This window comes from Electrona antarctica (assembly GCF_951216825.1).
Source record: "Electrona antarctica genome assembly, chromosome: 8".
Lineage (NCBI taxonomy): Eukaryota > Metazoa > Chordata > Actinopteri > Myctophiformes > Myctophidae > Electrona > Electrona antarctica.
This window is the reverse complement of record NC_136789.1, coordinates 24,846,100-24,873,142: the sequence shown is the minus strand read 5'-3', so window position 1 is coordinate 24,873,142 and position 27,043 is coordinate 24,846,100. Positions and strand designations below refer to the sequence as shown.

Here is a 27,043-nt window from a genome sequence, read left to right as displayed (position 1 = left end):
TTGTTTTGGAAGAAGAAGAAGAGCAGCAGTGCCAGTGGGAACAAGCTACTCTATGGATCAAGCGCAAGAAATAACCATTTACATTAGTTTAGGATTTATAATCGCTTTTATCATCAAGTGCTTCCACACCTTCTTTTTTAAACATTTTCAATAATGTCGACCCCGGCTAGAAGACGACTTATGCGAGATTTTAAACGGTATGTATGGTAACGTTTTTTATTTATTTTGGCATCTTCCTGTCTTGTTGTTGGGCTCCCGGTGGGAAGCTGTCGTTAGCATGTTAGCTTTAGCCTTTCTGGTGCAGGGCAGGGGAACCGACTAAGTGCTGGGGTCAGTGTCAAACACAGAGATAGGTGCACATGTTGTTTACGTTTCATGCAGATGTTCTGATATTTTGTTTTATGGCTGAAGACATGAAGCGTGTAGGCTATGTGTTGTTCAGATAATTAATGGTGTGCTGTTTTGTTTCTGGGATGTCAGTTGAAGTACATTTAGGCATTCCTGCTGTGTTCTTATGTTCCTGGGAATAGTCGGATCTTTTCGCATCTTTCCTGGTAGACTTATAATATAAGTCTATTATACCGTATTCAAACTTTGAATAGTCTTTCTTTGAAATGTCACGACACTCATCGGGCGCCTTGACGGAGGAACAATCGTAAAAGGCTCTCAGTGTTTGCATTTGAAACGTATGGGGGACACACAGACAGTAAACACAGCCGATGCACAAACATAGGATAGAGAGAGAGAGACTTTCTGATGCCCTGGCTCTACCTGTCTGGTGACATTCTTAATGTATGTACTGTACAATGGGGGTGTTGCTGTTAGCCATGGTTCACACACTTCACACATGATGCTCGTTAGCCCGTCTCCGGACCCCCCGGGTTGAGCTCCTTTGGACCTACCACGTAGGGTCCGGTCTCACCGGCCTCAAGCGACATGGGATGCCATCTGATTTCCCCTGACTTAGCCCTGTGCTGCGGTGTGGGTGTCACGCTGACATATTCCAAACGAAGCATATGAACGCTATAGGAGACAACGAACCATCTGACCCCCCCCCGCGAACGGCTCAGAAGCCGTTAAGTATTTTTAATGTTTGTACGACCGTTTTGGCAGCTCTGAAATTCTCTCTTGTTGACATCCCATTGTACCGCCTCTCGGCATCTCGGTTGGCTAGCAGCGCCTCCCTACGCGCCTCGTAGGCGCAGCTAGCCAACCGAGATGTCAACAAGGAGGGACCGAAGAGAGAATTTCAGAGCTGGCAAAACGGTCGTACAAACATTAAAAATACTTAACGGCTTCTGAGCCGTTCGCGGGGGGGGTCAGATGGTTCGTTGTCTCCTATAGCGTTCATATGCTTCGTTTGGAATATGTCAGCGTGACACCCACACCGCAGCACAGGGCTAAGTCAGGGGAAATCAGATGGCATCCCATGTCGCTTGAATCCGGTGAGAAGGAACCCTACATAAAGTCATCAAAATGTCAGAAACTTTAACGTAGGGTTCCGAAAGGAGCTAGATGCTCGTCTGATATGACAGGCCTGCTATTCAGGCCGCTGTTGCTGTTATGGAAAGTTTATTCTATTATTATTATTATTTATTATTTGGAGTAATCTCCAAGATTAGGTTGTGCAATAATAGCTGCTGGCTGCTGTCTTGCTCCAAGTCCAAAGGGGCATTAAATAGTTCATTTATATAGCAACACACACACACAAGAATTTTGTGGCTTAAGGTTTAAGGGCTTAATTTGCACGAGAAAACATACATGCATTGCCAAAGCAAATGTGGAACAATACAATCAAATTAATGTATGTACATTTGAATGGGAATAGAAATTATGTGCACACACAGACTGAAATTACATTGCAACTGAGGGAAATCTACCGATAACTTACAAAACATGATAATTGTGCACATGCTGTCAGAAATAATAGAAAATAGCCTATATAAGCCTATATCCATAGTCAATTGTACTGAAGTCACTCAACAAGAATACACACAATGATAAGTAGTCTTTAAGGTGACACACACACACACACACACACACACACACACACACACACACACACACACACACACACACCATGCAAGGAAGGAACCAATCTCCACATTAGGAACAGTTAGGGGTTCAGTGTCTTGTTCAAGGACTTTTCTTGCATCCGATTCTCTACCTCCTGAGCCACTGCCGCCCCACTGTGACCCCCTTTCCACCGGTTGGTTCCCAATGGGAACCGGTTCAGTTCTACTTGGTCAGTTCTACTTGGTTCTTAGTCCATGAGCCAGAGCTCCAAAATTGGTGGGAAAAACTAGACCTATATTAAATTGTTTATAGGATCAAATCAATACAAGTAAATGAATACATGATAACCCTTCCACAGTAGTAGCTTTTTCATATTTTCTATTATTTTGCATATTTTCCTACATAATGCCTCATTTGCATATTTAAAAAAATCACACCCGTGTGAACTGAGTGGTGTAAGGTTTTATATAGCATGATCAGCTGTGGTCTGACGTAATGTCTGACATAATGAAATCACACCCGGATGTGATTTCACAACTGGCTTTTTTTGTGCAGAAAAAATTAGCATGGTTGCTACGGTCATCCAGTTCACCCGGGTGTGATTTAATTACGTCAGAAATTATTTTGAACATGGCAACCATGCTCATTTTTTTCTGCACACAAAAGCCAGTTGTAGGAGTGGTTTACACCACTCAAAAATGTAACATTTGTAATACAATAAATCATTGTCTTCGTGTAAGTAATCAATTGGGGAAGTGTCATGGTGATAACAATCTAATATAGGTATAGTTTTGCCCACTCAATTCATAATTAATGTTCCAATTTTGGAGCTCTGGCTCATGGACTAAGAAGAACCAAAAATAACTGAACCGGTTCCCATTGGGAACCAACCGGTGGAAAAGGGGCCTGTGTGTTGTTCGAGAGAGAAAGAAAGAAAGAGACACTACACACTTGTCAACGGAGACTATGAGGATGATGCTTAACTATGCCACTCAGCGTGTCCCTTGTGCCTAGCAGATAAGGTGACATTGTGTAATACTAAACTGGCAGTTTCCAGGTGGTCCAGTCAGTGTATTTGTGAAGGAGAAGACAATGGGGCTTTCCTTGTAGCGAAGCCTTGTTCTTTTTTTATCACTCCAGTTAAAATAGCCCAGGCCAATACTTGTTTGATTGTCTTTTAAGTTTTAACTGTCATTGTATAGTATACAACTATACATGTGTACCTTGTGTGCCCTGCACAATATTTACACTAGCTAGCCACTGAAAAGGGGCATGGCACCCTAGCAGTCGTTGACACTAAGGCCCCTTTTCCACCGGTTGGTTCCCATTGGGAACCGGTTCAGTTCTTTTTGGTTTTTAGTCCATGAGCCAGAGCTCCAAAATTGAAAGGGTAGCCCACCTGTAACCTCCTCCTGCCTGCATCTGGTCTCTCTCAAGCAGAAACAATGAACCGGAAGCAGCGGGACAAACATCTGATAATCTCCATAATAATTTCGAGTTGTAGTCTTGTTAGGTTGTGTTTACATTTGCCCTGTGGCAGCGCTTCAATACGTCATCAGTCTCGCGTTAATCCCGCCTCTAGCGGCCGCATATCGCTTCAATACGTCATCAGTCTCTAGCGGCCGCATATCGCTCCAATCAGCATTTGATCGGAGTAAATCGTCAACATGGGAGCAGGAGGAGGAACTCACTGCTGCCGCCATCTGGCGGAGTCAGGTTAGCCCACCTGCCCCTGGCAGGTAAATAAAAATGTCGGGCAGGTGGAGTTTGTTTTCAGGTTGCCCGACCTGACAAGTGCTTGTTTTAGAGTGGCCACAACCATCTTGAAAAACAGCACAAGATATCTGTCTAAACCCTGAACGTGGCCAGAGCGCTGTCTTCTGGTCTATGGAATGTAAAATAAGGGAAATTATTTATAATGTGCTTTTTTCAATGTTGATACACTTAAAATGATAAAATAACTAAAATACTAACTAAAATAACAAGTCTGAACCCATAGGCATATTCATAGCTATGTAGGTTTATTTGGCATAAACATTCAGGTATGACCGTGTCTTTCCCTATCACACAGTGGGCATGACCTTTTGGGCAAGTAGAACATGACCTGTACTTCTCCAACTCTGAGACCTTAGTGTCAACTGTCAACCCAGTGCCTAGGCTGATTTTATAATAGTTCCAGTTAAAAACTATGAAGCAACGCAGCTGCAGCTGATGAAGTTAGATTTAGGTATGCCATTGCCAATGTACAAGCATAGCTAAAGACACTCGGACAGTAGTCAACTCAACTATAGTATTGTCTAGTAACTAGACAATACTGTTGACTACTGTCTGTCTAACTAGACTAGTTACATTGACACCCAAATCTAAAGCCTTTCTAGTTGTCTTGTTTTCCTACAGTTACTGAGTCCACCTTTACAGCGCAAAAGTCTATAGAGATGCCAGGTGGTGCCAGGTGGCTAGGTGGTGGGCTCTTTTTGAAACTAGCTCCTCGCCACTCGCCCTACGCACTTCCACTCTGTTTGAGCATAGATATATAAATAATAAAGATGGCACCGGGATTCCTCTCCCATCCAGTGCTGTCTCTATTATTTATATATCTTTGCTCAAACCAAGTGGAAGTCTGTTGGGGCGAGTGGCGAGGAGCTAGTAGAAGTAGAATATTTGAATGTGCCTGGATGGGGGGGGTGGTGACACACTGCCAGGCACGCATGCGTAAAACCAAATCGCCTAAAGGCTCATACATAGTCTGGATTTTCGGTGGTGAGGTGACCACCGCTCCGGTGGTGAGCTGACCACCGGAGCTGAAATAACGTTGATCGGAGGTGAGTAAAAACAGAGAGAAGGGCTGGAGCGGTGGCGGTGGTTTGCTCTTCATCACGGCTCGTGACGTCATGTTGTAGTTTGGTGGGCACATCACCACCGAAAATCCAGACTATGTATGAGCCTTTAGGCTCTGCACCAATGTAATAAACATAAGCGACGTGAGCCATGATCATGATGTCACAGTACGTTTTGCGGATTCATCATTTTGCCTGTTTACATGGAGAAGCCAGGCAGAGCGTTTTCAAAGATTTCCATTCCTGAAGGGGTTTTAATGGACGGCACATCTGATATTTTATTTTGCCGTTTGCTCTAGAGACTGTTCCGTGTAAAGGTGGCCTGATTATGCATGTTTGTGTAGTGTACATGTTTGTACTTGCTTGGCACATTGTGATTGAATTCAGCAAAAGAGCATTTTTTTATGTTAAGTCAGCACAGCATTCCCTATGAATAAGGACTTCTTAACCACTTGAACCCTAGCATCCCTTTTCTTGGAATTCGGCAGATTTGGTGTAGGGGGGATAAACCGAGTGCGCCTACGCCTAGGATAGTTTCCTGGGGGACCCTGGTCAACAGAATTATAATAGGGTTTAACCACTTAAACCGGTTTACCGGAGTCCCAAGACACTATGACTATACTAGTGTCTTTTCTGTTTTCGCTCTAAATTTAATATCTCTGCTGAAAATAGAGCTTGTTGATCTGCTATTTTTGTCTTCCACACAACAACAAGGATGCTGGGGTTGAAGTGGTTAAAGTCGGCAACTCCATAAACATCACCTGGCTCTTGACCACCTGACTGTTAATCGTTATGTTGTCTTTTCAGAGCCATTAGTGTGGGATCTTGAGCTGTGCTGTAATTTGACCCAGGACTGACTTGTAGTAGTCATAATAATCTGCTCATTATAGACTAGTGTAATCTCCAGGGATTAATAATGCATGAATTGGTAAAACGTGCCCATCCTGTGTTTCTAGTGGGCCATGAGTTTGATATCCCTCCACCTACAGAGAGCTACTGTATCAGATTAATTCTAAATGAGGTTAATTGCAGTGGGACTGTCTGAAGCGAAGGGACTTAACGGATGGATCTAAATGGTAAATGGACTCTGCCGCATTTATATAACCTTTCTCCTAAGCGCTTTGTATTTCACGTTCACCCATTCAAATACACGTTTGTGTGTACAGATTCACCCATTCAAATACACGTTTGTGTATACAACGACTCCGGAGGAATCCATGTAAGGCACCAACCAACTGGCTCATCGGAAGCAGTTAGGAGTTAAGTGTCTTACTCAAGGACACTCTGACATTAATGGGATCGAACACACACACACACATGCACGCACGCACGCGTGCGCACACACACACATCGGCCCATCTTGTTTCATAGCCTTAAGCTCAGATGAAGTCAGCTTTCACATAAGAGTTGGATTGTAGGCCTCTTTGGAGATTCGTGATGCTGGATGGGGTTTTAAACCTCACTACAGTGTCAGGCAAAGCCGGAAAAGCATCCAACAACACAATGTTCTGCATCCAGGCACATTCAAATATTCTACTTCTACTGTGCTCAGAAGCAGGCTTCTAACCCATTTTCAACCACAAGTCTTGTCGTTTTAATGACCCGAGGGCTATTTTTAAAGGAACTCTCTTTAATGCCACTGGCTGGTTTGCTGCTAGGTTGGGCGGTGTTTTGTATTCTTATCACGAACACGTTCCTCCTTTTTTAGGCAGGTTGTGTTGTGTTGCAGTGGTCCCGTTCACAAGCCGCAGCAGGAGCACGGTGCGCCTGCATGCATTTCCCTACTGGCTTGGAACGGTTTCAGAGCATCACCAGCACGTCTGTTAGACTGTGCGAGTGTTGCAGTGCAGTGCACATGCATGCGTTTGTTTGTAGTCAAAGGTAGTCTCATATCAACACACACTGTATAGTATATGGTGTGCTTGTGGCAGCAGAGTGACAAAAAAACAGTTAAGCTTGATGTATACTTGGTTTGCACGCCGGTATCTTGCTCGGTAAATAGCAGATCTACAAGCTCATAGCGTATCGCGTTTGTGACGCGCTGTGAGCTTGTATATCTGCTATTTATAGCATGCAACACCAGTGTGCAACTAGCACAAATCAGGATTTAGTCGGCCTCTACCTAAAGCAAGCTGGGGGACATTGCAGAAGGAAGAGAGATCCATGTCAAATGCTAGGAAAGTATCTGGAAGATGGAGATATATCCTTCGTTTCAGTGTGTCTAGGATGCGCGCGCACACACACACACACACACACACACACACACACACAGTATATTCACATATGGTTTGTGTTTGCCTTTTCCGCGTTGGTGAAATGGCTGACCGAACGTTATGACCGTAACTCTAACTCTAATCAAAACCCTGTTTTCTGTCTTACTATGCAGACTTCAAGAAGACCCCCCTACGGGCGTGAGCGGAGCACCGTCAGAAAACAACATCATGCTTTGGAACGCTGTTATTTTTGGGTGAGTCATTCTCTAAATCCTACGACGCCCCTCTGCGTCTCTCTCTCTCTCTCTCTCTCTCTTTCTGTCTCTAGCAGAGCTGGCGCAATCGCCATGCAGAGATGTGATTTTGTCCTTATTTTAAAAAAAGTTCCCTATTATTTTAGGAGGAACAAACTTAGGGGGGGGGGGGGCATCCAGTGAAGCATTTTTTTAGCTTTAAGGTTTCTGCCAACGCATCGCTGCAGTGTTCTTTTTTTGTTTTGTGGCAGCATTGTGTTTTATTTATGTATTTATTTAGTATCTGCCCTTATTAGGTGATGGATGGTATTTTTGCCAAATGGTTTGCCTATTTTTGTCTATGACATACCCAGAATCAGGATGCTAGTGTTTATGTGGTTATGGGACATTCAGTGTGGAAAAATAAGCCCCACCTCTGTGATCCCTGATATCTGGCGTTCAGTAAGTCATTTGTATTTTAGTATCTGTAGAACATTGGTTCTCAAAGGGGTCCTTGAGGGGGGGGCCCCCAGCAAAATCAGCGTAACCACTTTTAACCGGGTATTATAAAAGTTTTTGAAACACAAATCTTGTATGGGGTCCCTGGCACGAAATATCTTCTGATGGGGGAGGTCTGTGTCTTAAAGGCAATTTAGGGGTGGGTGTTTGACCTGAAAAAGGTTTGAGAACCACTGATCTAGAAAACGCGGGTGGTGGTGAGGCAGGGGTTAAATAAGAGGAGCAGGAGTCAACCCATTCTGGACGTGAACCCCTTTTGGTGTTTTAAGCATTATGTTATACTTTAGCTGTTGAAAAATAGCAGATCTGCAAGCTCATAGCCGCGCCACAAGCTTGTAGATAGACTGAAAAAAACTGAAAAAATCGTGACAATGTGGTGCAAATCTTTGAATATATATTCTTTCAGAGTGATCGTTTTAAGCTAAAATCTTTGTTTCTGGGGCGTGCCTGGAACAACATATTTTCAGATGGGGGTCGGCAGCCGATTACATATAATTTTGGGGGTCCTTGAACGACATAGAAACATGACATAAAAACATGGGTTTTTCAGAAAACCAGGATTTAGGATTTAGAAGACATTTGTAGAATTGTCCTCAGGTCTAAATGGGTTAAATGTACAATAGATAACGGAGGAGTTCATTCATAAACGGTGGTGCTTGTTGGACTGTGAAGGACTAGCTCGTCAACATGTAGTCCTGCACTAATTGTCAGTCTGGGGAAAGAAGCGATGCGAGAGCCAAGAACGTCAAGCCTCCTGACCCTTCCGTTTTGAAATTGGCCTTTTCACATCCTGCACAGAGTTTATTACAGACTTGTTATGGTCATGTATGTTTTCCAGTAGGAAGCACTTTTAATTTAATAGCCACAGGGGCCCGCCGTACTGCCATTTTTAGAGCTACCGGTAATTCTCTCCCTAACTTTGTTTCTCCCCCCCCCCCCTCTCTACCTTTGTAGACCCGTGGCGACACCATTTGAAGATGGTAAGTGGTGCAGTTTATCATAATTCATAAAGCACACATTCACACAGGGTGGGGTCGTGTTATTGAATCAGTCTATTGAGCTACGTGAAAATGAGGCCGAAGTAGCCCAGAAGCATTGGGTATTATCATACATTATCATTGTCATCATATATCGTTACTGTCGAGAGAAACCTCTTATCTCCATATTTTAACTTTTTGGTTTTTTGTTAATGCCATTTCATACTACAGCATCAAACAAAAGTAGCAGATTCACGAGCTCGAATTTGAATCCTGAAAAGTGAAAAAGAAATAACTCCCGCACACTGTCTTCAAATGCAGTTGAATAGTTTATTGAGGGAACAGCAACGTTTCAGTCTATTTGACCTTCATCAGTCTATCTTTGTGAACGAGGATGAGAGAGAGACCATCTGTTGTAGGCTGTCTTGTCTAACCTAAGGTGTAATCCTGAAAAGTAACAGTTTTGGACATGTGAGGTTTCCACTCGACAGAGACAATATAAGTGTGATAGGTAAGGTATATATACTGTATCGCTGGTTCTACATCGGGTCCGGGGGCCACCATCGGTCCAAATGGACCCTTAGGGCCGATTCATACTCCTATTTTAGAGCCGAATAAAAGTCGGTTCGGCGCTGTAGAGCCTACAATGTGACGTAATTTGAGGTTCGGGGGGGGCGGGTACCGTCCTAAAGTCGGCTCTTCGGTGCTACTGAAAATTTCTGACGAGCCGAAATCATTTCGGCACTACAGCGCCGAAACAGCGGTAAAATATGAGTATGAATCGGCCCTTACAGACCTGTAACTCTTGAGAATGTACAATTTGTATATTCTCAGAGGTAAAATAACATGGATGATTTTATAGTGTAAGGTTAGAAAAGGGTCTGTATACAGTATATCACATCAATCTCTCTCCCAATCTGTGTCCGTGGTAAGTCCCCAGCCACATTGATGTGCCTTGTACTGTACCTGCGTGTGCACACATGCAGACAAACATACTGTACACCCTGCTACTACTGTACATACTGTACACCCTGCTACTCCTGCCCCTGTGTTTCCTTCTGTTCTTCTGGCATCAGGAATGCTGAATCGGGGTTTCATGGTTTTAGCCTTAGTCAGATATTCTCCTCTCTGGTCTCATTAGCCTGCAGGGCTCACATTTCAGACTCCTTGAAACCATTAGCTCTTCTATAAGCAGAGCAAGTGGTATTTATATGGAAAGAAACATATATACAGATACAGTATAATATATATTTTAGTTTATTTCTTCCTGTCTCTATGTACCACTATCTAAACCCCACTACCTCTCTGTTCCTCATCCCCTCTCTATCCCCTTGGATGCTCTTCAGGAACATTTAAGCTTGTGATAGAGTTTTCAGAAGAGTACCCCAACAAGCCTCCCACAGTTCGGTTTGTCTCCAGAATGTTTCACCCAAATGGTAAGCAGTGTCCATCCCTCACGTACTTCCACCCCACCTCGCCCTTAACGGCCAAGCTACACCAGGCTTTTCTCGCACGTTTCTCGCACGTTTACCCCCGTTTGTGCGTTTAATTTAGGTCCAGTCCTATTTCAAAAAACGCACGCGCGGGCCGCGTGTTTAGGGTAAACGCGCGTTTAGGGTAAACGCGCGTTTAGGGTAAACGCGCGAGAAAAGCCTGGTGTAGCTTGGCCGTAAAGTGCGACCCGTGTACCGTTTTTTGGAAGATTGTCATTTGACCTTTTTTTGCAACATTGGATTAGGAAATTGTGCAGCCTGTGTGTGTGTGTGTGTGTGTGTATGAAGCTTTTGCCACTTTCAACCTCGTATTACTTTTTTGGGCATATGTGATGTATTATGTTTTAATAGCAGAACTCCTTGGAAGCTTGTAGATAGCCTAATTTTGAATAGCAGTAAAGTAAGTAAGTAGCCTTGGGAATGAATGGTTCCCGTAGCTTCCCGAGCCATACAGGTCAGGAGCCTATCTCCTGTTTCCTCAGCATGAGGCAGCTTGACGTGCAAGTACTCTCCCTAGACATGTTGCTAGTAAGTATGTGACGTCGCAGGGACTTGATGCTGAGTCATTGAGCATTGGGCAACATTCTTATAGTCTTTGGTATGACTCAGTCAGGGATTGAACTCCCAACCTCCTAGTCTCAGGGCGGACACTCTAACCACAAGGCCACTGAGCTGGTACTAGTCTCAGGGTGGACACTCTAACCACAAGGCCACTGAGCCTTTTATTGAAGTTTTATCTATCACGTTTAAAAAACAATATAAATGCAGTGTATATATATATTTATTTACTTATAAGTAATAGAAACTTTAACTTTTTCTCTTTTTTCCATATTGTAGTAAATATTGTACTTGGTTTACAAAATATCGGTCAAAACATCTGTAATCGGTGGTGTAGGACAGGGGTTCTCAACGTTTTTGGCTGGGGACCCCCGGAAACGCTTTGGTCATGTCAAAATCACATATGACTAACTGGGATTTCCAACTTTCAGAGGCTGAAATTAATTGCATAATTTTTTTTAGCAAAATTGTCTTCTAAACTAGGTATTCTAGTGTTTTTGTAATATTTGGTCCATGAATCCAATACAGCACAATATTAATCTCACACCCACTTATTATGTCATATACTATATACTATACATTGCTGTACAGAGGCCAGGGAGAAGAGCTCGTACAGGTTTCTTGACATTGCGGTACAGAGGCCAGGGAGAAGAGCTTGTACAGGTTTCTTGACATTCCAAGAAGCCATCGGATTCCATACATTATGTACCGTTTACTGTACAGTATGGTACAGTAAACGGAATTGAAGCTTTACTTAAAGAAATATTGCATCACAAATTGAATTGCAATATTAGTCATAATGGTACAAGTAAAAAAGGTGGTAAGATGGTATTCAGTCATTTAACCTAGAGATGGTCCTAGTGTATTGTTGACTCTTTTTGATTTGATATGCTATTTTCCTCTGTTAACTTTTCTGCATGTTCTTTTTGTAGTTTATGCAGATGGAAGTATATGTTTAGACATCCTTCAGAATCGCTGGAGCCCGACGTATGATGTCTCATCCATACTCACCTCCATCCAGGTTGGTTAGGCCTTAACACTATTCTCTGTGTTAGTGTGTGCCGTATGTTTGACCCCTATTCTGTGGTGAACATTCGGTGTAAATGGCTGATCTGTGAGCTCACAGACACATGTGAGCTTGTAGCTCGGCTGATAGAGATATAGAGCAGGGACTCCCACTACATATATATATATATATGTGTTGCAGATGAAACTTTTTCATAGATTTCATGGATAACTTCAAAGACTTGTTTTTCATGCATAACTTCAAATACTTGTTGACAATCAGTGTTGTCAATTAATGTTTGTTAAACAAACTAATTGACACAAACTTGTATTTTGTTGGATTAATGTTAAATGTGTATTTTCAGCTATTTAACCACTTAATCCCTCAATACTGTAGTAGCTCACGATGCCTGCGCTGCGAGCTAGTAGCTTTCCCCACAATAACAGAAAACATAATATACACTAGTATAGAGCCCTGCGGGACTCCCTCCAACCATAGAGCCTTGTGGGACTCCCTCCAACCATATAGGGTTTAATGGTGCGTTCAGACGGGCAGATTAATCTGCCTGTGTGAACTAGAGCTGGGATCGGGACGACATTTTCCAGCCCGATTTTATATATAGCCTACTACTACGTTGATTAATAAATAGTATAACACGTGCACAGCAATACACACACACACACACACACACTTTCCACAGTTCTCAACAATAGCTTTTATTAATATTCATGCAGAAGTCTTACCAGCATTGATGATTGATTTGACATCGGCAATTCAGCATTAGCATTTACTCCACATAGCGGGCAGCGCTGTAGGCTACTTTGGGACTGTTCGTGCAAAGTTGCAGGCTATTTAATATTAATGGTAGCCTATTTACCATGGTCCATGGGCAAAGTTGGGCATTGATCGAGTTATTTACTCATACTAAACTGTTCACTGTTTAACGGCTAATAAATCAAACTATTGACATTAATCCAACCATCGCGGTTTACATGTGGATGGGTTTAACGCCATCCCCTATCTTCAATGGTTCTTCCAGCTACGCTAAAGTTACATTCGTTGTAGCCCCATATGTGACCTCAGTCCCTACGCTCATTCTGTAGCTCCTACAGAATGAGTGTAGGGACTGAGGTCACAAAAGGGGCTACGTTAGCTGCTGCTTGCGTTGTAAGCAAGCAGTGCTGCTGCTTGCAGTGCGTTGTCACGCTACCCTAACCACCCTAACCAGGAAATACACAGACAGACTAGTCGGATCGTTTTTATTCATATTTACAGTTTACACTTTATTTTCTATATATCAACAACATGGCCGACCCTAATTGAATCCCGTCCACCAATTATGCTAATGTGTCCGACCCTATCCGACAGGGTCGGGCCGGGTTTCGGTCGGGTATCCCAGCACTAGTGTGAACGCAACATAAGTGGTTTAACGTTTGGTTTTCTTCTCCCCAGTCACTATTGGACGAGCCCAACCCCAACAGCCCTGCCAACAGCCAGGCAGCACAGCTTTATCAGGAAAACAAGCGGGAGTATGAGAAGAGGGTGTCTGCCATTGTGGAGCAGAGCTGGGTGGACATCTGAACTTATACCTTCAATTTGTGCTCCGCCACGCGACAGCATATTGCGTGGTGAAAATAGCCGACCTACAAGCTCACGAGACACGGCGGATGTGATGCTTGTAGGTCGGCTATTTTCGACATGCAACGCTGTCGTGCGACGAAGCGTGAATCGGGCGTCACACTATTGACAGTGCAGAGGATCTCCTCTCACTGTCTTTTCTCTCTCTATCATGCCAGCGATTCAATCTTTTCATTTTACCTCGTTGAGAAAAATACATAAGACGACAGAACTCAAGTGCCACCTCGATAAGAAGAATTATAACAAAAGAGCCGGTGTGGACTTTTTACTTGCTTGCCAACTCATTTGAAGAAAAAGGGGAGAGGGGGTAAAAATCTATCTAATATTTGTTTCTTGTCCTTAATTTCTTCTTTTTTTATTGCATGATGTGAAATAAGTTATTGCTAACAGAATTTGTAATATATCTTTTTTTTTTTTTTTTTCTTGCTGGATTGATGCTGTTAGTGTTTAGTTTTACAGAATGAAAAAGAGAAAGTGATTTTGTTGTCTCTGGGTGTGACAACACAACCGGGCTGTTCTGGAAAGGGTTGGTTGACGAGCATATTGAGTTAACGGGTCCCACGATTTCAAGGTAGTCAGGGGTGGAATGCACTTGTTTCTCCATGTACACTCCAAGAAGAAAAACCCACCAATTCTCGTTCATTTCAAAAGTACTTTGATCATTTTAGAAGAGTTACTGTGCGTTGACATTGGCAGGTGTCACGGGCCACTGCGATGATGTGACCCAGTGATCTTGCATGACCGGCACACAGTATACAGTATATTGGTGCTCTGAACTTTTATGTTAGTGGTTCTCAAACTGGGTCGTGACCCCTGGGTCTCACAACGAGAGTAGATCTCTATTTTCACAATATATTTATCTGTGGAATAGAGTCAAAGAAAATGTAATTCTTCAACATTCTTCAAAAATGATTGTTTTGGAAAGTTTGATAAGCACTAAGTTTAGAGGACATCTACATAGGACTCCTGTGGGGTGGTGCAATTCCATTGAAATCTCAGGACGGGATGAGATGGGAACAATAAGCTACTGGGGTTGGCAGGGACAAGTGGAATCTTGGCCATTTCTATTTCGCATTCTTTTCTGGTATTAGTTACATTTCTCAAATAATGATGCCAGTGCCACAAGAAAAAGTGGTTATTTGGTGTGCGAGAATTCATAATCAAATTGTGTATGTGATTTCATACTTTAAAATACTGTTTATTTTCATCATTGTATTTTAGATAGTTCTTGATCATAAATGTCACAAATTGCCTTATAAGCTACATTATTTTGAGTAGCTCAAATGTTTTTTTTGCTACTTCATTGCACCATATCAAATGCGGTATCCGTTTTCACCTTGCCACGACACTCATAGCAGCATGCTTCCATGGCTTGTTGTCAGACCTCCACAGGAAGAGTTGAGTTGTGTGTTCCCTTGTTGCCTCTGACAAGTGACACCTGCCAGTGAGAGTCGTCGTAATTATGCTCATACAATTATATAGCCAATATCAAATTTCCATTTGAGTATTTCAATAAATAAGCAAAAGTGTCAAATGTATTCACGTTATCCAACCACTGCTACATAGTCCATGAAAATCACTTGCATAAATTCAGACTTCATTTTGAGAGTACACAGTATAGGTCATGTGGTGGCTAGTGACTTCATTTCACCTTATTTAAAGAGAAGGGATATGTTATAAGGTTTTGTGAATTTACTTAAGAGTAAAAACAATGTATACATAATAAAACACGTTTTTCAGACTTTGCGATTGTTTTATTTTACTGGATTGTTCTAAAGTTTGTTTATTCAACAAACTTCGTAAGGCATTTAATATTGGAATGCAGTTAAGAACTGGAAGGTTGTTTTACAGCCAACAATGTTCTAGTGGTGTTACTATTGCTACTGGCTTTTCTCCCCCCCCCCCCCAACAAATGTTGCATTGACCATAACTTAAAGATCTGATATATTAAGTAGCAACATATTAATCCATTTATTAAAGGTGTTCATTCTGGTAATCAACCACTGGCTGGTATCATACATGTGCTATCAGTAAGACAATATCTATAATTTGATACAAATTCATAGTATTGCATACATATTTGAGGGGGTTCCTTTACTGGTATTGTAATTCTGAGTGTAGATATTATGCTTTGTCACAAGCTAAATAAGCCAATAAGATCTATCCATATGGGTTCTACCACATCGATCTGATATCAGCACTAGATCAACCCGGACCAAATATAGGGATTGTCATACTAGACATGTCCATATGTCAGATATAACCCAACGTGCTAGTCATGTGTCATATAGCCCGACGTCCTAGTCGAATATCCCCATGTATGGACACTAAAATATCCAATGAACAACTCTCCCAGATCCAATAATATGAATGGAATTGAGTCTTTGTTACAATAGCCATCCTTGACATTAAACATTTTGAGAAGAACCACCGGTATTGTATTTATATAGCAGACAGGACGTCCACATACCAGCTCTGACTGACTGTGATAAACCAGTCCTGGATACAGTTCCCAATGTAATGGAACCACTCTGACTGACAGTGTGATAAACTAGTCCTATACGGTTCCCAATGTAATGGAACCACTCTGACTGACAGAGTGATAAAACAGTCCTGGATACGGTTCCCAATGTAATGGAACCACTCTGACTGACAGTGATATAAACCAGTCCTGGATACGGTTTCCAATGTAATGGAACCAATTCCGGTTACTCATTGTTGGATCTGGTTCCTCCGGTTCTGGATGCCGAAACTGGGCAGCACGTACTCTTGCAAAATACATGTGCATGCAACTTGTGATCATTTCATAATTTGTTCGTATAGCCAAGGAACGATTCTAATATCGGCACAAATAAACTCAAAACAATGCCTTTAATGAAGAGTTAACACTGTTCACTGACAAAAACAAATTTTAATACATACACAGGACAGTGCCTCTATCATGGTAAAAAAAAAAGAAAAATATTACACATCTAAAAACCATAACACGTACACATTCAACATCACTTATAAAACTAAAATGTGTGATTAACAGAAGTATGGTCCTCCGGGGACAGCTTGTTCGATTTGTTTCTGCTCGGTCACAGACCCTGTGAAGTAAGAGAGGTATTGATTAGACCTTTAAGTTTTAGCTATAGGTGACACATTTTTTCAGGTCATGAGTAAATATGTTTATTTCTTCTTTCCTACATTGTTTTTTACTAACATAAAATGTTTAAGAAGTAGTGAAAATAGCCAAAATAGCCAGTAAATTAGACATCCGTTTCCAAAGGAGTATGGCAACTTAAAAAGTATATTATATATATATAAACATTTTACCTTTTGTTTCTTCATAATCTCATCTCTGGTTTTGAAGATCGGTGCGTCGACCACCTTAATACCCTCGGCCATCTCTCTCACTTTCTCCAGCAGCTCATCGCTGTAACTGTATGGAAACATTAGACAATTAAACATAATGTAAATGGTGGTATCACTCTCGTCTGTGAATTGCTTTCCCCTTGTAGTTCTTCAAGCTGCAAAACATAACTTAATCCAATTAATTAGTAGATTGGATTTGAGTGACTAATTGTTTTATGAGCCAGACTGAGGGTGTCCCCTTTTCAATGCACAGCAGAACCTTGGAGGACGGATTGCTGAGGGGGAGCACTGGCACTGCACAACACATCCAGTACTTACAGCACGATTTAGTTTAGTTGGTGTATGAGACAATGAGTAATGAATTCAGTGTTATTTAAACCAATCTGTGTATGGTCGAGTGAGTATGTAATAATCTGTATGATCTCAGATCTGCACAGTGGTTGGATAAGATTTAGCCCCAACGTTCTGGCCAGGACAGATGAGATAACAAATTATGATTAGAATCACGGCTATCATTGTACATTCATTGTATAAAGTTGTGCAATGTGCTTGCACTGGCACTATAGCAGTGTTTTGTTTGGTTGTGGTCTTTTGTCCAGTAAAAACAGCTTTTCTTGTAGTTCGGGCATTACCTCTCTTCATCGGTAGAGGGAGACAACAGACTGACAACATAATAATAAGGATCAGTAGTAGTACGACTGTGCTTGCAAAGATCTGCAAGCCTTTGTACGTGTTAGCTTGTGTAGATTATCTTTTTTTCTTTCGGCGTTCATGTTAAGTTTCCTCACCGACAGCCCAGAAACACGTTGTTGGCCCACACCATGGACAGAGCCAGCAGGTTATCCATGTGAGGGTCTTCATAATCGTTGATGTTCCGCAGCAGAAACTCCCTCCTGGCGTCCCAGTGCTTCTCGCTCTCTGAGACACCGCGGTACGTTTCTACCTGGTCGGCCAGCGCTCTGTTCTGCTGGATAAACTCCTGGATATCCAAGTCACCCATGTTTGTTTTTATTTGTGCAAACAGAACACCGCCAGACGAGCATGGACGAAAAGGAACTATTAGTAGAGGAAAACTACTTCCTGCCTGACAACAAAGCGAGACAGGAACCTGACATTTCAAGCCGCATGTTTCACCACACTGCCACCCCGTGGTCAACCTGTGGAACTGCACACCAGGCCAGACATACAGGTACCACACACACACACACACACACACACACACACACACACACACACACACACACACACACACACACACACACACACACACACACAGAGAGAGAGAGAGAGACAACTGCAGTTATATAATGTATTCGATTTTCAGCTGACCAGAGCAATGGTCACCGACTTTTTAAAGTGTTAAACACTGCTGCAATTAGCAGGGTTTTAGGCCTCTGACATGACCCTGCCACCTGGTGTTTTAGGCCTCTGACATGACCCTGACATGACCCTGACATGACCCTGCCACCTGGGATTAGCAGGGTTTTAGGCCTCTGACATGACCCTGCCACCTGGTGTGACTTTTTGATGGCAGAACCCTGCAGTGTTTGTACTTTGTACCAAGTTTGGTGTATCTCAATTAACACGTTTAAAAACGTATACATCTAAAGTAAATAAGTAATAGATACAAATATAGAACATTCATGTGAAATATCAATACCACAAGGAATATTAGCTATGTAATGTTAACTGCGACCGCAGGTTATGGAATTTAGCATTTCCTGTCAGTGTGTGTGTTGGTTGGTTGGTCAATCCAGGCAAGCTCCCATAGGTCTATATCTGCCCAGGTCATTGTGACATCACGTGACATCATCAGGGATGGATATCTGCTGTCACAGTTAAGCCCATATATGGAGATCTCTGATGTCATCAATATTGGCCAGCAACTACATCTGACCTCAAACCTCAAACCCTTAGATCTCCATATATGGATATATGTCAGAACCTGTTCTGACATTCCATATGTTGATCCTTCCTCTTCGATGTCTCCCTTTTGACTTATACCTGTCCATTCAAACTCTAGACAGGCCTGCCCCAAAGGTATTAGTTCAGCTACGCACGGCAGCCGGCGAAAACCAGAGTTCTCAACAGGCCCACCTGTCCATTCAAACTCTAGACGGGCCTCCCCCAAAGTTATTAGTGCAGCCGCAGCCGGCGAGAACTAGAGTTCTCAACAGGCCCGAAAATGATGGCCCCTTCCTACCTGGGCCCTCATCAAACCCTGTACACTCAAGAGAATGTATCCGCTACCACCCTTAGATCTCCATATAATGTATGGAGCTGACCTGTTCTGACATTCCATATGTTGATCTGACCTCATCAAACCCTGTACAGTACACTCAAGACATGCTCCTTATATGGCCAGTACAGAATTCATTCCATGTTGGTCTGACCCCCCCATGCCAAAGCGTCAGCGCTCGCCCAGCAGTCTGCCGTCAACGAGGTGGATGCGTGCACGGCTGTACGCGACCCAGGCCTGGATTGGCCACAGGACGTACCAGGCATATGCCTGGTGGGCCGACCCTCTGGTGGGCCGACCCTCTGGTGGGCCGGTAGTTGCCGGTAGTTGTCTGTTGGTTGTGTATCATTTATGTTGTACTGTAAATGTGGTGGTGTTAAGGGCTTGTGTTTCAAGTATTTGTATGGGTAGAGTAGAGTATTTGCACGCTGGTTGAAGTGGGCCAGTCTGGGCCAAATTCCGCGAAAATGTCCGGGCCAACATTTTTGTCTCAGTCCAGTCCTGACGCGACCTCACCCTTTAGGGCGAGGTCGCTTCTCGCCCTCAGGCGTCTTAATGGTAGAGCTAGTGTTGTCTTTAATAAAGCTGTTCATGCTTTATTAGTGCTGTCACTGTCTATTGGGTTGGTCTGTCACTGTCTTTAATACAACTGTCAGTCTTTAGTAGCAACACTTGCTGTCATTGTTTTTCACATTGCTGTTGACGTTTTGTTACAGACAGACAGACAGACAGACAGACAGACAGTTCAGGGTACTTTTTTCTCTGCCACCACTTACTGTAATAATAATTACAGTATTTGTCACAAAACAACATAATAACAACAAAAATAAAAAATCCAATGCCAATGTGAAAAGGGTGGGATTTATTCCTCAGCCTAGTTAGTAGAGAAAAGTTCACGTAAATTGGATGCTGTGTTCATAATTTGAGGCTTTTTGTTCAAAACGGGCCAATCCTGCAAACTTTGGAAGCCAATGATAGTCAATTAGGTTGGAATATGAAATATCGGACAGATCCGTCTTGAGCATACGACTATAGAGATATTGTGTAACGATGTTTGGACATTATCTGTAGGAGTAATATAAAAAAAGTAATATAAACAAAAGTCTGCCTCTTGGTGGCCCTATAAAAGGCAGATGTGAAAAATGCAGGGCAAAGGTTTTTCCTTGGCCTCTAGGGAGTGTGCATTCAACGTTTCACGCAGATCGGTGCAGTTATAGGTAAAAATGTGAAAATCTGCCTCATGGTGGCGCTATAACAGGCCGTTCTGGAAAATGTGGGGCAGAGGTTCGTCATTGGCATCCAGGGAGTGTGTGTAAAGTTTGGCATCGACCGGGTTAACGGTGCCGGAGATTAGCTGGTAACGGACAGACGGACGGACACACACACACACACACACACACACACACACACACACACACACACACACACACACACACACACACACACACACACACACACACACACACACACACACACACACACGCACGCACGCACACATGGACGGACACACAGATGGACAGGCGGAGGGCATAACATACTCTCTCCCTATGCCTTCGGCCTGGTGGAGACAATAAGATAAATTTGTCGTAAAAGCAACATAGATAACAATTGTATATAGGAGAACAGACCTTGTAAATGATTCAAAGTTCAAAGATGAACTCACATTATTTAAAAACACTTCATGCTATTATGCCCAATGCCCTTAAAAAAGAAAAGATTTTCTTCTTTCTTTCTTTGACATTTGCGTTACATACTAATTGATGATATGCAGTGATATTTGCTGGGTAATATTATGTGTGTATTTTTTCTTCCAATGTCAAGTCTATTTGATCACGTGATGAGACCATAGTTTAGGCGCATCAAGATTGACAGCCAGGCTGAGCACATCTGCAAGCTGAGCGATAAAACAAAAACACTGTTTCATGTTTTAAACAATAGGCCTACACAGCTTCTCTCTCTCTTTATCTAAGGACAAGAAAGAGCTCTTGTCATCCGTAAGAAAAGGAGTACTACTGTCTGTCTCCAGATAAAATATTCGTTTTCACTTTTTAATGAACTAAATGTCCTCTAAGTGAAACGTTGAAGGATGTGTGCCCTGCACAAAATGATTGCACAAGCATTTCTATCGGCACCTGTACAATTTGATACACACACACACACACACACACACACACACACACACACACACACACACACAGTACACACGCATGCATGCACGCACGCACGTACACACACACACACACACACACACACACACACACACACACACACACACACACACACACACACACACACACACACACACACACGCACACACACATACACACACATATGCAATACAAGGACAGACAAAGAGAGACAAGAAATGGAGTCTGGCATTACTTCACACACCATGGACGTGATTTCATTTTCAGACAAGAGACAGAGACAATCTGACATCGTACCTTGCTGGCTTTCCTGGTGAGGCAAATCCCTGTAGACATTCTGTCCATTCATCTACATCTGTCCTACAGAGACAACACTGTCCATTCATCTACATCTGTCCTACAGAGACATTCTGTCCATTCATCTACATCTGTCCTACAGAGACAACACTGTCCATTCATCTACATCTGTCCTACAGAGACATTCTGTCCATTCATCTACCTCTGTCCTACAGAGACAACACTGTCCATTCATCTACATCTGTCCTACAGAGACAACACTGTCCATTCATCTACATCTGTCCTACAGAGACATTCTGTCCATTCATCTACATCTGTCCTACAGAGACAACACTGTCCATTCATCTACACTGTCCTACAGAGACAACACTGTCCATTCATCTACATCTGTCCTACAGAGACAACACTGTCCATTCATCTACACTGTCCTACAGAGACAACACTGTCCATTCATCTACATCTGTCCTACAGAGACATTCTGTCCATTCATCTACATCTGTCCTACATAGACATTCTGTCCATTCATCTACATCTGTCCTACAGAGACATTCTGTCCATTCATCTACATCTGTCCTACAGAGACAACACTGTCCATTCATCTACACTGTCCTACAGAGACATTCTGTCCATTCATCTACACTGTCCTACAGAGACATTCTGTCCATTCATCTACATCTGTCCTACAGAGACATTCTGTCCATTCATCTACATCTGTCCTACAGAGACAACACTGTCCATTCATCTACACTGTCCTACAGAGACAACACTGTCCATTCATCTACACTGTCCTACAGAGACAACACTGTCCATTCATCTACACTGTCCTACAGAGACAACACTGTCCATTCATCTACACTGTCCTACAGAGACAACACTGTCCATTCATCTACACTGTCCTACAGAGACATTCTGTCCATTCATCTACACTGTCCTACAGAGACATTCTGTCCATTCATCTACATCTGTCCTACAGAGACAACACTGTCCATTCATCTACACTGTCCTACAGAGACATTCTGTCCATTCATCTACACTGTCCTACAGAGACATTCTGTCCATTCATCTACACTGTCCTACAGAGACAACACTGTCCATTCATCTACATCTGTCCTACAGAGACATTCTGTCCATTCATCTACATCTGTCCTACAGAGACATTCTGTCCATTCATCTACATCTGTCCTACAGAGACAACACTGTCCATTCATCTACATCTGTCCTACAGAGACATTCTGTCCATTCATCTACACTGTCCTACAGAAACAACACTGTCCATTCATCTACACTGTCCTACAGAGACATTCTGTCCATTCATCTACACTGTCCTACAGAGACAACACTGTCCATTCATCTACACTGTCCTACAGAGACATTCTGTCCATTCATCTACACTGTCCTACAGAGACATTCTGTCCATTCATCTACATCTGTCCTACAGAGACAACACTGTCCATTCATCTACACTGTCCTACAGAGACAACACTGTCTGTCTGTCCATTCATCTACACTGTCCTACAGAGACAACACTGTCTGTGGTGTGAAACGGCTGCTGTCATTGTACAGAAGCTGATCTTTAACTGCAGAACCAATACAAACAAACAAACGTTAAAATTAAAAAATAACTGCATTCAACCCATTAGACCTGGAAAGCCTATGTGTTGTCATAGCGTTAAGTCCAGGAAAGCATCGCTGTCATTTTAATACTCATCACATATTGTTGGTGTTTGGGCATAAACCTCTTATCTCCATATTCTAACTTTTTGTTTTCTCGTAATTTAACACCCTACTTGATCACACTACAGCGTCACATTATATCATTTAACCCCCTACTTGATCATACTACAGGGTCACATTATATCATTTAACACCCTACTTGATCACACTACAGCGTCACATTATATAATTTAACCCCCTACTTGATCATACTACAGGGTCACATTATATCATTTAACACCCTACTTGATCATACTACAGGGTCACATTATATCATTTAACACCCTACTTGATCATACTACAGGGTCACATTATATCATTTAACACCCTACTTGATCATACTACAGGGTCACATTATATCATTTAACACCCTACTTGATCATACTACAGGGTCACATTATATCATTTAACACCCTACTTGATCATACTACAGGGTCACATTATATCATTTAACCCCCTACTTGATCATACTACAGGGTCACATTATATCATTTTAACCCTTACCCCCTTGTTCTCTCTCCCCAATTCAGTCATTATTCCCCACACACATTTCTGTCTATTATCAATGCTGTTGTGTCTTACTGACTCGTCTGCCATTGAGGAGCCCCCACCGGGAGGACGTAAGGGGAGCCTCCGTCCTACAGAAAGGTCTACAACAAATAGTAGGTCGATAAACTTTTATTGAGCCCCATTGGGGAAATTCAGCTGCTATAGCGGTGAACACAGGATAGATACAGGTAAAGTAGAGAGATTCAACTAAGATGAAAACCAAAAAATAGGAAATTATACAAAAGTGGTGTTTTAGAATGAGAATGCCTACTTTTTTCAGAGATGGTCCAGGCTTTGGTAGGACAAGTGACCGCCATTAGGTAATGAGAATGCACAGTTATTGTCAAAATACATATAGTATAGAAGTGTATATTTGTATGTCTCTAAATGTTATGATGAATTGAACATGGTGGACCCTCTTGTAAACAAGCGTAGTGCTTTATTGGTCGTCCACTCACAGTTGACAGTTTTTGTATTGACTTGTGCTTGAAATGTACTGTAATTCTGCAAACTGTTAATAAATAGCCTACTTCAATCAATCAATCAATCAAAACAAATTCCCAGTTTCTGTTTCCTTTCAAGGTCTGGACAGATTCACTTATATCAGTACATAAAAGATGTGTTGTGTTATGAGCTTGTAGATCTACTATTTTCCAGTGCGTGACACCTTTGTATGACTTCAATAACAAGAGGAGGGCAACATACTGTACACCTGTAATTATATTCAAGATCCTGACAAGGACATACGCTTGTGAGAATATTCTTTTGCAGTGCCTTGAAGAAAAGCCATTTGCATTGAAGTTGAATGAGCAATTCAAACTAATTACCATAATGTGACTTTAATTGCACTACTGGTTTTGCTCCTAAAAGGGCACTGAAACTCATATTGATATAAAGATTAAACTTTCCACTTATCAGTCCAGAGCTTACACATATGCTACAGATGTTTCAACTTCCTCGCACTAATGCTGAAGGTTTGCAGTTCTTTGTCCATACATTTTCATAAAGGCTATAACTATATGGCCTAATCTATGCAAGGTCTTACAATGACGTATAATGGCTTAAGTAAAATCCAGGCCGGTCTTATTTTTTTTACAGTCACAGCTCAGATAATTTGACATATCAAAACATCAGATAGCACGCATGCATACATTACACGCATATACATTACACGCATGTACGTGTGCACGGCACGTGTGCGCACGCATGCACACACACACACACACACACACACACACACACACACACACACACACACACACACACACACACACACACACAGATGCATGCAGAAGGGAAGGTCTTGCAACACAAGAACGTTGTGTCCTCGTTCACCTCAGCATGCGTGTGTCTGCCTGCTTTATGACAAAGGGATGACACACGCACACACACACACACACACACACTCACACTCACACTCAAACATACACACACACACACATACATACGCGTGCACACACACACATACACAATGCTTATAAAGAACTGCCTATAAGACTCATATAGTACAGGTAGGTTTTCAAAAGAAGCACCATTCATTTTACACAGCACAGGAAGGCACAGATACACATTTTATTCACAGTGTAAGTATTGCTGCTGAATGCAGGCCAGTGTCTCTCTCTCTCTCTCTCACACACGCACGCACACACGCACGCACGCACGCACGCACGCACGCACACACGCACGACTCATATGCACACACATTGAATACAAACTCGCTCGATCCTCTTCTCAAATTCCCCCAGATGAAACATCAGCTGGCCTCTTCAGTACGCTATGCACTGGGTAGCCTCCAAGCCATACAAGTCTGCACTTTATTGAGTGAACTAAACCATTAAGTTTATAGGCCTGTCCTTTCCCTCTCGCTCGACCCGAGATAATACACTGATGCTGAAATAATACTCTATGTTCCAGTGAGCAGTCATTTTTGATGAGTCACTGGATGTACTGTATGCTTACTCAGGGGAAAAGAATAATTGGGAGACACGGAAAGGCCTGAGTCCTGTTGACCTGCCAAGGAAGGAACGAAGGAAGAGAGATTAATCCTACTGTCCTACAGTAACAGTCCTGAAAGTGACTAAGGCTATCTGATATCAGGATAGTTATGTTGTTATGTAAGTTTATAGCTACACTCTGAGTATGTTAATATACAATATACTGTAATAGGCACATCTGCAGTGGTTGGAGGTGGTCTCCCTACTCTTTCAACACTGGTGTCGACACTGGTGTCAATAAAGTTATTTGGGGTAAAGCCCGAAGGGGCGAAGACCCCTTATTGTTTTTGTATGGGTTCTGCCATTTTTTGCAGTTTTGGCAGTTCTGTGCTGCCGTTTTCCACAACATTCGGCAATATGGTAGAGGGTCGTGAGAAGAACTTAAAGGACCACTTCACCACTTTCCAACATCTCTTCATATAATTGGTCCTCACTAATGTTCATGATAAAACACCACAATTTTTTCCTACTCAGTCTGTGTCTCATAGGAGGGCTTTGGGCAGTTCGGACACCCGTCCACCAGTGACATCATCATTAGGCAGATTGTTTTTTAAACAAGATTTGTTTTAAAATATATTTAGATTTTTATTATCGTGAGAACGATGGCTTCAACTTTTGCATTGCAACTTTTCAGGAAAAGAAAGCCTGCCATTTCTATTAGCTTGGATTCACCATCGATGATGTCACTGGTGGACGGGTTTCTGAACTGCCCACAGCCTTCCTATGAGACACAGACTGAGTAGGAAAAAATGGTGGTATTTTATCATGAACATTAGTTAGGACCAATTATAGGAAGAGAAGTTGAAAAGTGGTGAAGTGGTCCTTTAAGCTCACAGTCATTCGTCAAAAGACCTCTGACCTTTAGATCTCCCAATGAATAAACTATATGATCTGCTCTATCCACTTTTTTTACATCAAAAAAGCGACGTCAAAGATTTCCGTAGCCTGCATGGTTAACCACTCCGCCTTGAAATCATTTATTTGTGTGGAGTCTCGACCCTGCTAACGCATGGTTGGCTTCCTTTACAATATAAAAAAGGTGCAATTTCAAAGTCTGCCATGAAATTAGACAGTAAACTTTAAAAAATATAAAAAATAAAATAAAGGAGCTCAGTTCCTTTAACTGTAGTGGATGTCATTCCAAGCCCCAGGCATCTGCCAAGTTCAGGGACAGGCAGTGAGATGGTGTCACTTGAATGTAAACTACTGGTTGTGTGTGAAATATACCCACAAAGTTAGGAAGGTAGCAAACCAGAC

At 42.3% G+C, this 27,043-nt stretch overlaps 2 protein-coding genes across 2 annotated transcripts; one reads left to right on the top strand and one right to left on the bottom strand.

Moving 5' to 3' along the window:
• Positions 1-15,258, top strand: ube2b (ubiquitin-conjugating enzyme E2B (RAD6 homolog)). The gene is made up of 6 exons (XM_079508140.1): positions 1-197; positions 7,240-7,320; positions 8,773-8,798; positions 10,142-10,231; positions 11,779-11,867; positions 13,305-15,258. Exons 1-6 carry the CDS (start codon positions 154-156, stop codon positions 13,431-13,433), a joined length of 459 nt encoding a protein of 152 aa, XP_079364266.1. The 5' UTR covers positions 1-153; the 3' UTR covers positions 13,434-15,258.
• Positions 15,259-16,342: 1,084 nt separating this feature from the next.
• On the bottom strand, positions 16,343-17,924 carry cdkn2aipnl (CDKN2A interacting protein N-terminal like). The gene is made up of 3 exons (XM_079508141.1): positions 17,636-17,924; positions 16,809-16,914; positions 16,343-16,579 (listed from the first exon to the last, which is right to left on the bottom strand). The coding sequence occupies exons 1-3, from the start codon at positions 17,845-17,847 to the stop codon at positions 16,571-16,573; spliced, it is 327 nt and encodes a 108-aa protein (XP_079364267.1). The 5' UTR covers positions 17,848-17,924; the 3' UTR covers positions 16,343-16,570.
• Positions 17,925-27,043: the final 9,119 nt, after the last annotated feature.